The following is an 11,917-nucleotide window of genomic DNA, read 5'->3' as shown; positions in this document are numbered from 1 at the left end:
GCCACTGCCTGCTCTGTAGTCTGCATAGGGCTGGCACATCTTGCYCAGGCTGCCTGGCCTGCGGCTGCGTGGGGCTGGGACTGGCCACAGCCGTGTCCACACGGGGAAGCTGGCCAGGAGGGGCTGATAACAGAGGGCAAGGCTGCATCTCCCGCAGCCAGCCCTCGGGGCTGCGATGGTGCTGGGGGACACAGCTGAAAGTGCTGGCTCACCCCATGTGGGGCACCTGGTCCCCTGCCACCTCCCCTGTGGTCTGGCTGGTCCTCACATCCTCGTGGCAGAGCAGGGAGCTGTGGAGCTGCAGAGATGCTCGCGCGCACCATGCAGGTGGCAGCAGGGGAGAGCCAGCTGGAGAGCCAGCTGCTGCGTGAGGGGATGAGAGGCAGAGGGGGCCAGGGCTGTAGGTGGGTGCTGTACCTCCCAGCAGAGCACTCTGCATGCCCCAGGGCAGGCAGACATGCCAGCAGGGACCCTAGTCCCAGCTGGGCACAGCCCCAAGGACAGCTTGGCCCCAGGGATGCTGGCCAAGCTGGGAGCCCTGTCGCAGCCAGCAGCCTCCCCTGGGGAGCTTGGGCATCCCAGAGGGTCCCCTCTGCACCCCCTGGGCGGGGGACTGGCCCTGGCTTCCCCAGTCCTGCTGGCCTGCTCAGAGGGCGGCTGTGCAAAGCCTGGCCTCTGCCCCTCTATTAGGGGCTCCCTGATTGTGGCTGCTACCCCAGAAACGTGGGGGGCCACAGCTTCCTCCTCTGTCCCTGGAGCTTGTCCCAGGAGACATGACCCTGCTGCTGCCCACAGCCTGGCATGAGCATATCCCACCACCAGCACTTCCTCCCCAACCTCCAGAGACCAATCTGGCAGGAGGTAGCATTTCCTATGTGGACCTGAAGCCCAGCTCTCTCCCTTTGGGCTCCTGTGAGCTGAGTGATGGCTCTGCCCCAGGAAGCTTGTCCCTGGCACTGTGATGCCTGTTCCTGGAAGGTGCCCACCTTGTGGGAGGCTGGAAGGGGATCATGTGGTCTTGCTGGACAGCAGGACTGAGCAAACCACAGCCCCCACCATGCTGGCACAAGGTCATAATTATTTTTGACAGGAACACACATGGGGGGAGAGCCATGAGGAGATGAACCAGTTGCATCATTCATGTCTCAGTGGCTATGTGGCTCCTTTAGGGACAYCTTTAAACTCAGATGATGTCTTTGTTTCTACTAACTTCAACTTCCCATGGGCTATCCTGGCTGTGCTCTGATCCTAGGCTCTGCCCCCTGCTCTGCACCAGCCCTCCCAAAGGCCAGAATGGGATACGGGCCACATCTGGGGCTGGGCCAGGCCATTCATGCCGGTTGCTCCACTCTTCAAGGGCCTGGAAGAGAGCAAGTGTAGAAGAGGGATTTGAGCAGCTCCAGCAGATCCCTTCATGGCCCAGCTCCAGCATCTCATTTCTGGAAGAGATTTGTAGCTTGCAGTTGCACACTGGGGAGGTGATTGCCTCTGTGGTGTCCCACCAGTGCTGGCAGGAAGCCACCCCTTATATCTGGGACCAGGCAGGTCTGGCAAATGTGTCACCCTCCTGGGAGCAGTCAGCCCACTCCCCCGAGTGGTGGGAGTGTCCCCCTGTAGCTAGTCCTGGAAGCCCCGCAGCATTGCCAGGGTTTGCAGCAGGGGTTATGCTCCTTTCTCTGGGACMTGGCAGGGGTTGGAGTCAGTCACAGCCTCAGTACCTGGTTTCCTAAATCGTTTCTTTGCTGGATACTGTGCTGAGAAGGTCAGTTGGGCAGACACCTGCCTTCAGTGGTGCCACGCTGAGTCCTGATTGCTGCTGCAGCCCTGGGGACTGCAGGCAACGCTGCTGCCGGGGTTCCTGAGCAAGGCCCCAGACGGAGGCAGAGACACAGGCAGCTCATTCCCACCAAGAGAGGCTCTAGATTTGCTCTCCTCTGCCTGTGCCCCAGAGTTGGACTACKCTGGGCTTTGATACTTGTGCTGCATGGATCAGAGTGGGTAACCTGGTGTCCAGCCTTGCTAGCTGTCCCCCATGGAGTGCCATGTTGGCAGGTATGGGAGAACGGGTCCTGGGTGCCTTCCCGRTGGCTTGCAGTGGGTGCTGGGAACGTGGTGCCAGGCGTGCAGCAAGCGGGACAGAGAGCCAGGCGCCGTGCGGGAATCCCATGGGCTCAGGACTGGCAGCCCCTCTGGCTGCCCCCAAGAAAGACCACAGCCCTCTCTTCTCCCTAGTGCCTCGGCCTTTGGGATTGGCCTGCTGTGGTCTCCCAGCAGGAGCCCTCAGGCTACTTCCTTGGAGGAGTCAAGAGTTAAATCAGGCTGGGATAGCCCAGGCAGGGGAATCCCTATGCCTCCCYTCAAAAGGGCTAAAGGCAGCAGAAGAAAGAGACCAGCCGAGCTTGTTTGATAGCTTTATTGCTTCTGTGATATGACTGAATTGATGTGACATAAGCTGGCCTGGAGGAGCCACAAGACTCCTGCCCTCCCTGCCTAGAGGGGAAAATAAAAAAAAATGCAGAAACTAAAACTAATTTTTTAAAAAACTCATTGAGTTCTTGCTTCTCAGCTTCACACAGTACCGGCRAGCTCTCTGGCCTTTGGAGCGAGCCTCTGCAGGACCGCAGGCTGTGCGGGGAGCTGGCGCCCAGGGGAGCTGGGCAGGCGCCTGCGTCGCCCACACCAAAGGAAGTGTCGGTAATACTTTGTTGCTCGCGTGACACATGCTCCGACTGACTGCACGCGCCGCGCTGGTGGCAAGGGAGCCAGCGGGTTCCACGTGCCAGGCAGCCCGGAAGCCCTTGCCTGTCCCAGGTGCTGCCTGTACCTGGGCTGCCCACTGGCTGCAGAAGAGCTCCCCAACACCACCAGGTAGATACACACAGATGGACAGATAGCCCTGGCTTGGCACCTTCCCACCAGTGCCCCAGCAGCCCAATGGGGCAGGGCCTCCTGCCCTCCCTGCTGCTCTCCCCCAGGACAAGGGAATCCCTGGAAGTCTGGAGATGCCAGACCAAGGGAGACTTGGTGGAAGGACGCTGGAGCGAGGAGTGCTGGGCTGAGGGATGCTGGGCAGCAGCGGATCCTGCCCTGCTGCCTCCATTTGGCACGTGTGAGCTGGAGACCTGCCCTGGGGTGAGCTGGTGGGGGATCTCAATGCTGGGACAGTGGCACCAGGGAGGGCTGCACGCCCCACGTGCTTGAGCAGCCTGGTGGCACCTGCTCATGCTGCAGTTAGCACGGTGGCAGCTCCCCCGCAGCCCTTCTCCCCCAAGCTGGTGCGTGCCAGTGTCCCTGCAGGCCAGCAGCACCCTCAAACCTGCTCTCTGCCCAGGCAGGAGCAAGACCCTGTGGCAGCATCCCGCACTGGGCTCTCCCACATCGCAGGACTGTTYGCACCCCTGACCTCCCCAGCCTCTCTCCAGGCAGGTTCCCTGCCACCAGAACGGCCCTTCTGCATAGCAGCGCGTCAGAGGCGTCAGGCAACCCTGCTCTATATTTAGGTCGCGGAGAATTCCCCTGGGCTCTCCCTTCCAAGACGAGAAGGTGAGTCACGGCAGGGAGAGGCCAAGACTCGCATCCGTCCCACTGACCCTGCCCTGACCCGCGCGCACCGCTCGGGCTGGCAGGGCTGCAGCCTTTCCGAGGGCGGGAGGTGGCTGCAGGTGCATGTGGGCAATGAACCAAAGAAAGGGCCTCCAGGAAGGAGAGCCAGCGGGGCCGGGGCACGCACCGGTAGCGTCCCCGGGGCCTGGCCGCGGGCTTGCCCTGTCCGACCMCACCATGGGCCCTGCCGAGAGCTCCTCGGCACACGGAGACAGCAGCGGCAGGGAGTCTCCAGCACTCCCCATTCTCTCGCCTTCTGCCTGCAGATGGGGTCTTGACCCACCGCAGTCACTCTAGGCCATGGACTTATCTAATTAGCTTGGGCACCTCTGCCTAGAGATCGCCACTGGAGTCACCTCCCTGGTCTGCAGGGAGGGTTTCCCACCAGGAAGGCAGAGTAGGGGAGATGTTCCCTCCAAGGGCTTGGAGCCAGTGAGACAGAGGATAAAGGTGCTCCACAATGTTGTAGTGTTGGATAAAAGGGACAAAATTAAATGCAATGCCACTGTAAGTCTCAGTGGGTGGGTGCACTCCCTGCAGCTAATCCTAGGCCCACAGGATCCTTCTAGCAAAAGGTCTAGTCCAGGTCTTCAGTCCACAGCACAGAAGGATGGTCACAGCTGTCCAGGTGTCCAGGAGATTGTTTGTCACTGTGTGCTGCACTGTCTGCAACAGCGAGCACGAGGGGAATCACAAAYGATTCCCCTCCTGAACGGCCTCATGTCTCTGCTCCTCTGAGGGGTAGAGAAGGGCCCAGCACTGATACTGAAGGCTCTTCCTAACCCTCTTCCTCCTCCCCGCTGTGGCTGTCCTGTTCTCTGACATCTCAGCTCGACAGTCATGTGGACACTGCCCATCACTGCCCCAGGGCTCCTGCAGTAGCTGGTTAGAAACCCAATTCAAGCTCCAAGATGGACGACAGTGCCCACCCGGTCCTCAGTAACAACCTCCAGCCCAGACCCCCCACTGTCGCCTTGGGAGGGCCTCAGCATGTAGGGACCACAGAGGGAATGTCACTTGGTGAGAGCCCTGGAAATCCAGTTCCTCCAACCGGAATAAAAAAAGGGGGAGGGGGAGGGGGAAGGAATACTCAAACAAGTGCCAGTCACGGCACTGGCCCAGCATGCAGGAAAGCCCAGGGAGAATCCCAGGAGCAGGAACTGCCAGAGCAGAGAAGTCCCTRGGGGGAGCAGGGATTGCCTGGCTTGGACAGACAGGCAGAGCCACTGGGGCAGGGCTGGGATGAGGAGGCAAGGACAAGGGCAAGAGCGAGCCTCTCAGCCTCTCTTTGCCCTCTGGGGCCTGGAAGAGGCAGGATCTTTGAGCTATGTCCAGACTACTAGATAGGGAGCAGCCCCGACCAGAAGCTGGATAGGACTCACCTCCGAGCAGGCTCCTTGACTATGGGCATACTGGGTACCCCACAAAAGAGAGGCTCCTGAGGGGCATGTCCCAGCTGAGGATGTGGCCAGCACCATGTCGAGACAGACTTGCCTCTTCTGGAGCTGGTCTCAAACCAGTTTGTATAGTTTGCTCTTCTGCCCCATGCCTGCTTCATCGCTTGTCCCATCCTATGCATCCCCTGCGGGGTCTCAGCCCAGAAACCGTCACCCACTGCAAGGCAACAGGGGCAGAGGTGGCCTGGGGGAACCCATGCAAGCCCTGCTCTGAGCATCCTTTCCCTATTCATCCATGTGAGGGCTACATTCCCCCTCCAGCTGAGAGCAAGGCAGACTGCAGTCCTCTGGACAACATCAGATACAGCGCCACGACCATGAGTCCTGCTAACACCCCTCCTGGAGACCGCTTCCACTGATCTCCCCAAGGGCTGGCTGCACACAGGTGCCTTGACACACAGGGACTTGGCTTGAGGCGTGGAGTCCACGCTGCCCCTTTGCAGGTACAGTCTGGCCCCTTTCAGGCTAGACGAGAGTGTGAGCGCATTTGGACCTGTACCCATTCCCCCAGCAGGCTCCATTCTGCCCACAGTCTCCAGACAGATAAGACCACCCCACCAGCCTCACACTTGTCCACACTGCTCAGTTTATTCCAGCTCCTTTGAAGTACGTATACAAATCAAATGTGCAAATACTGCATCTCAGGACCAAGACGGCAAAGGAAGCGATACGCTCCTGAAAACAGGAGGAGCAGCAGTGCTAGAGTAGCACGGGAGGAGCTCAGAAATGAAGTGAGCAGAGGCCAAGCAGATGGCAAGAGTTCCCAGCAGGCCCCCTCACCCCTGCCAGCAGGCTCCATCATCACTGAGGTTACAAGTCACTTAAATAGGGAACACGATTGAGTCAGGAACGTGAAACAAACATATCTTCGGCTGCCTGCTCTTAAACACTGTAAAGCTTCAGATCTCCACGCAAGATCTGACCTCCTTCCAAAAAATAAATTACTCCTCTCCCACACAAAAATGAAGTGAGATGCTGTCCAGAAATGGTGACACCAGTCTGCATGGACTCCACAAGGGTCCTGCACAAACCAAGAGGCCTGAAAACCTTGAGCACAACAGGGCAGGCTCCTCAACGCTGTGACAGGCAGGAATGCAGTGAGGGTCTGCTGAAGGCAGAGAAAGCCATTGGCTCCCTGCTCCATGTTGGGGTCAGGGCAGAGCAACAGCTATGGAAAATGCAGCCAAATAAGTGGTTGCTGCTGCTTCCTCTACGCAGGAAGCAAGGAAAAGTACAGAAAAACAAACCCATGCTCATCTCCAACCAGAAACTCCAAGTAGAGAATGAGGGAAAGCCATTCTCCCTTTAAATTATAGCAGCACCAACAACACTGAAGTTTTGGACGGATTTGTTTTCCTGGGGAAAGGCCTGAGGCCAGTGACAATGCAGATGGAGCGTGGAAAGGCCGAGCTTTTCTCAGGGCTGTGCACAAGCAGACTTTGCTTTGCACCTTGGTATTTCTAGTACGATTCCAGCAGAGTTTCTTTTAAAAAATAATACTTTGTACATTCAGGCATTGCTGCTTCAGGGCAGCACAACCTCCCATTTGGCACGAATTGCTCTGTTCATAAACCTCTCTTCTCTCTCCTGAGTCTTTCCTCTTTAATTCTAGACACAGAAGAGTCGTCTGCAATGCAGAGTTCAGGAACTGCCCATTCAGTTCCATGACCACCTCCTGCCAGCTCTAGGACTGGAGGCAGCAGATGCAACCTTTGCAGCCTGGCAACATGAGAAGGCCGTCCTAGAGCACCTGGGCATCTCTGCGTGTCTCCAGTGAGGTGGGATTCTTGCAGAGCGCTGCCAATGCTTGTTCCCAGAGCTGCAGCATGTGTCTTCCTCCCCTCCCTTTGAGGCAGTGGCTGCAGCCACTCAAATCCCACTGGTTAGGTCAGTGATGACTCGGGCTTTCACCAGCTTCCGCAAGAACTCCTTCTCCCGCTGGATGTTGTGTGTCCAGGACTGCAAGGAAATGGAAAAGACAGAGGAGGTCAGTARCTATCCTGGATAAGCATGCTCCCACACCATAGGAGATGTCAGCAGAGGCAGTGCAGTAGGTTAGGCTAAAGAACCCCTTCTCTGCTCTTGCTACCAGCCCCTTCCCAATGCCAGCTAAGAAACTACCTTGCTGGCCTGTTTCTGAGCAGCAAGTGCCAGCTGTGTGTGTGGTGCTGCGCAGACTACCTGCTGCCATGCATGGGTAAGCATAGGCCATCAGAGACACCGGTGGTTGTACCACTTCCAGGACAGCTGTGAGGCTCTGCTGCAGAACAGATCCCTTGAAGACTAATGTCCATCTCGTATGCAAAGCAGATATAGCCAGCAGACTCACATRTTTGAGGTAGGAGGTCTCCTGTTGGCACAGGCTGCGTGAATTTCTTTGGCATGGTGAGATCTAGGCATTCCAGGTGCCTTCACCTGGGGTAGATCTAACTGGTTACAGTGTCCTCCCAGGCCACCATACACGAGTCCAGCAGCACAGCATAAATGGTGACGTGTGACTGGAGGAACAGTGTGGCAGAAAGTAAGGTAGCAGGGCACGTTTCCTTCTTTTACAGCTCTTTGCTAAGGGCAGCCTCTGGGCAACACGTGGGGGTGCTGCCTCACGATGGYGGTGGTCCCTTCTCAGTGCACTTGGGATCACCTGGGGCAGCCCAGGAATCAGACGAAAGAAAAAATCCGCATCTGTAGGTTGGCAATGACGCTCACCTTACAGCATTGAGAACTTGCTGGCTGTGTGCCTGCTCTCTGAGAGTCTTCTGGCACAAAATGCTCCTTCTCTCTGGGTTTCCACACCAGAACTGGGGCCGCTAGCTCCAAGCCCAGCTTCGCTAAGGCAGGCCCTCTGCCTCTGCTAGCTGTACCAGCAGGAAACCACATGCTAAAGGTTACACTAATACAATGCGAAAGGTGAAATGGTCACATTTCCCAGCCAAGCATGTCAGAGCAGTGATTGCTATAGCTGTTGTCAGCCCACCCAGATGTGTTCCCTGCAGCAGGCTTGAGCAGTGATCACAGCATCTGCCACCACCCCACAGCGCCAGTCCTATTAAAGTACTTAATGAAAGCAGTGAGTAGTTTGTCCCCTGGGAAGGCCGAGATGGAGCAGGGAAAAGCAACTCCCCCAAGGTCTCCTAACATGGCAAGAATCATAGGAAATGAATCCCAGTGCTCCAGCCAGTAATAATCTGGGCTCTAAATAAGATCTGCAACATGATGAAATCCATCTATACAAGCCTCTCTGAAGTGGCCTCAAGCAGCAAATTATCAGTCAAATAATGCCTTCCAAGGGTACTTCTTCACAGGCATCCAAACTCCGTTCAGAGACTACTGCCGAACCCTGAGTACCTTCCCGAAGAGCACAGGTCCCACACTGGCTGTATTCCTCATACACAACCTGTGTACAGGTGTCCTGTCATCTGCGGATGTCCAGTCCTGTCTGGGACAAGCTGTCCCACTGGCTGACAGCTCTGGTCACAGCTTGGAGCCTGCTGTCAAGAGGTCCCTGGAACCAAAGGTCCCTTTATAAAATCTCCAGCATATTTTGGAAACATGTCTCTTCCCCTTGCTGTGTATTTACGAGCCACCTCCGCCCCCTCAGTGCATAGAAATGATGAAGTTAAAGCTGCTAAGGAAAGTTCAGGTAGGTCTTATCTTGCAACCTGTGTTCAAAAGAAGTCTTTGACTTCCTCCGCTTCCAGTGACACTGTTTACAGGGATGCTCCGACAAGTGCACCAGAACAGAGTAACAACAGGGCCACGCGTGGTAATCTGCAGTGGCACTCTTCGGGGCTCTGAAAATACAGAAGACCCTATCTATAAACTGAAAAGGCAACATCCCAAAACAATTTGCTGCTTGGCTTCTGCTAGCATGAGAGCAGAAACCGAAAACTGGCACAGGGAAGAAAGCACATGGATTTTAAAAAGCACCGCAGAAAGAGATGAAGGCACGGAGCAGGGGGAGCTGTGAGAACATGGCTGTACRTGCCTGTCATCTGGAGCAGGACAGCTGGGACCTCTCGGCGTGCTGAAAGCACTCCCACATGTGGCCTGTCACCTGGGGGGCTCACGTGATCAGCCTCTCTCATAGAGCGGTGTCACTTTTGACACCACGGCCCTTTGCTACGAGCACACACAGCACCGGCCCAGGCAGCCAAGCGTGCACAAGCTCACGCCAACACGCAGTTAGCAGCTGCCTGCTGGCACAAGGGTGATCCTGTGAAGACCGGGTCTTGATGCATTAATTTACAGAGCTGGCTGGACTTGCTGTTCAAAGCCTGGGGAGCACTGGGGAGCCTGACTGTGCCTGATATGTCAGAGCACAGGCTGATCCCTCCTTCGTGGCTTTCTGCCTCATGGAGCAGTAAGAGAAGCCAATTGGTTTCACCCAACATGACCTGCTTGCATCCTTTGGTACGTAAGGAAACTACGGAAACTAGGCAAACTCAAACCACCGAAAACGTCAGCTCAGGTCACGCACAAGCATCTTATCTGATGGCTAGAAGAAATCTGCCTGTGTGAAAGGTAAGAGTGGAGCAGGAACTTAAGTACAAGATGTTAAGAGCTGGGTGACAAAACTTTGGGTGACACAATTGTACTCTCTTAAGCTAAGGCTAAATTTGGCTACTCTACTGACCACAAGGCTGATGGCAAGATAAATACACCTCTGGCTGCTTAGCATTAAAACTACCCAGTACACTGGTCACTGCCACAGACTCCTCTTTCCAAGCAGAAAGCCACATAAAAAGGGAATTTAGTATCACTCTCGATCCATGGCTCTTGCTGATGTCTGTGGAAGTACTCACAAGCATTTTGCGGTTGAATGAAAGACCACAGAGGAAGAGGATTTCCTGATGAGAAAGGGTTTTTAATTCCCCCCAATGGAGAGCAATTGTAGAGCTCTCGGAGCTGCGCTGCTCCAGCCTGTGCCCGAGCACCTGATGCTAATGCAAGCAGGAGGGATGGGGCACGTCAGGCGGGAGGGATGAGGCATGTCTTCAGCACTAGCTCAGGTTACTGATTACAGGCGAGGGACTCACCACACTGACAGACAGGCTAATCAAGCGAAGGAAACCGCATTCCAGCGCGAGCGGCCGCAGGAGGGAGAAGATCTGGGGCAGATTTTTCAAAACTGCAGGCACTCCATTCTCATTGGCACTGGCAGGGGAAAGCCACCAAAATACCCCGCAAAACCTGCCTGGGAAGCTGAGTCTTACTGACAGGCAGTGAGGTGCTGGCCCAGGTCTGCGCTCGCCGTGCCTGCAGCTCGGCTGCAAGGACACACACCACGCCGCCTGCGTACCCGCCACGGCCACGGAGGCGCTCTCCGAACGCTGCTGGGCTGCCGCGCAGAGAGCCCGTGCGCCCGAGCAGCGCACACTGCCAGGCGCCTGGCAGGCGGCAGGCTCAAGGCTTGGAGGGACTCATAAAAAGCCAGAGCACCGCAGTCACAGGCTTACTTCGGGGCCAGGACCATGCTGTAGCTGTTGTAAGGGAAAGTCCTCTGCTCACGTCAAGCATTTGCCCCCCACTGCTCAGGTAAGCCAAGGTGCTCTGGATACCCAAACTCACACGCAAGTTGTCCTGGAGGTCTCTGAGCTGAGGTAATGTCCCGAGTGGGAGCAGGATGCTTGGTCCACCCCCGTCCCACTGAGAGCGCTGTGGCGTCAGAGTGCTCGTTTTGGCATTTTAACTACTGCATTGCGAGCAAGATCCACGTCTGGAGGAGGATTACACAAAGCAGCTGCAGTGTTGGTGGTTTATTCCAGACACTGCTGCTGCAAAAAGCCTTTTCTTACCCTCTGACATGAGATAAACTTCGGGTTCCCTGGCAAGTCGCTCACTGTCCCCTCTGACTGCTTTGACTCTTTCTTCCCCCGCACACTCTGAGCCCTTCGGCCTCATTTCCTATTCCTGCACATGGAACCATTTATGCTCACACAGCTCCTGCTCTACGCCTGGGAGCTACACCTTGGCATCACAGGCAGAAAACTCCACCTGTGCTCTTGTGGATCCGCATCTCCAGGTAGTAACAGGGCAGCTTGGAGCATTTGCTGCCACCTCCACCTCCCTGGCACCTCACGTCACTGCCACCGCTGCTCCTGCAACCTGGCAGAGAGGCTCTGCCCATTCCCCCCACCACAGCTCGCCTYCAGCTGGTGTGCACAACTGCTTTCACTTGTGCAAATAAACACACTGCTCGTCTGAGCCCTCGGCAGGAGTAACAAATCCTTGCATGCTCCACCAGGAGTGCCCTGAGAGGCTCCAGAGCTCTTCCTGCTGTTTGGGGATCAGGCTGGGATTTCCTTTGCTTCGGATCTCTAGCTGATCAGCTGATGTTTGCTCTTCTCAGAGGGAAGAGAAGCAGCAGGAGAGTCTCTCTGCAAGTGCACGCACTGTCTCAGTTGTCCATCCTGGAGAGGTGGCAGTGGGGCTGATGTATGATTCTTTGGTCACAGTTATTAGATTAAAATTTATCATCAGCTAGAGCCACCTTTCAGAGTTATGCAAATGCCCCAGCACCACCTGTCCTTTTTCCTTGACAATACTAGAAGGAAATACAAAACACTATTTCTCTGTTCCTTCAAAAGCAGCCAAGTAGAATATTTTAAGACTACAAAAATGTTTCAGAGACCAGCCCACAAGGAAGGTAAGCTCCCCATCTGCAATCACTTACAGTTGGGGCAATGGCTGAACTTCAGTGCATATTAGTCTTATCGAGTATATGGCAATCTCATAAAATGCAGGAAGATTAAATTAGAGAGTGAAGTAAATAAGGAGTACATTCAGGAGAAACAGCAGGCTGTAAAGCAGGAGTTTTTTCAGTTCCTCCATATTCCTGCCAGCCAGCAGCACTTCTC

The 11,917-nt window shown here is 55.6% G+C and overlaps 1 protein-coding gene across 6 annotated transcripts in view; it reads right to left on the bottom strand.

Annotated features, from left to right (window-relative positions):
• Positions 1–2,398: 2,398 nt before the first annotated feature.
• ST3GAL3 (ST3 beta-galactoside alpha-2,3-sialyltransferase 3) overlaps positions 2,399–11,917 on the bottom strand; it is a 188,298-nt gene continuing 178,779 nt past the window's right edge. For 5 of the 6 annotated variants that reach the window (XM_085298219.1, XM_085298216.1, XM_085298214.1 and 2 more), the window contains one exon: positions 2,399–7,019. In XM_085298219.1, coding sequence (XP_085154345.1) covers positions 6,930–7,019 — 90 coding nt within the window. In that variant the 3' untranslated portion in view covers positions 2,399–6,929. Of the gene's footprint in view, positions 7,020–8,412; positions 8,563–11,917 lie in introns of those variants that run through there. The other variant, XM_085298215.1, reaches the window with a different exon arrangement.

Source organism: Rhea americana, unplaced genomic scaffold (genome assembly GCF_003343005.1).
Source record: "Rhea americana isolate MKP2758 unplaced genomic scaffold, rheAme1 scaffold_136, whole genome shotgun sequence".
In the NCBI taxonomy this organism is placed as follows: domain Eukaryota; kingdom Metazoa; phylum Chordata; class Aves; order Rheiformes; family Rheidae; genus Rhea; species Rhea americana.
The sequence above is the reverse complement of the archived record's forward strand: the minus strand, read 5'-3'. Positions and strand labels throughout refer to the sequence as shown.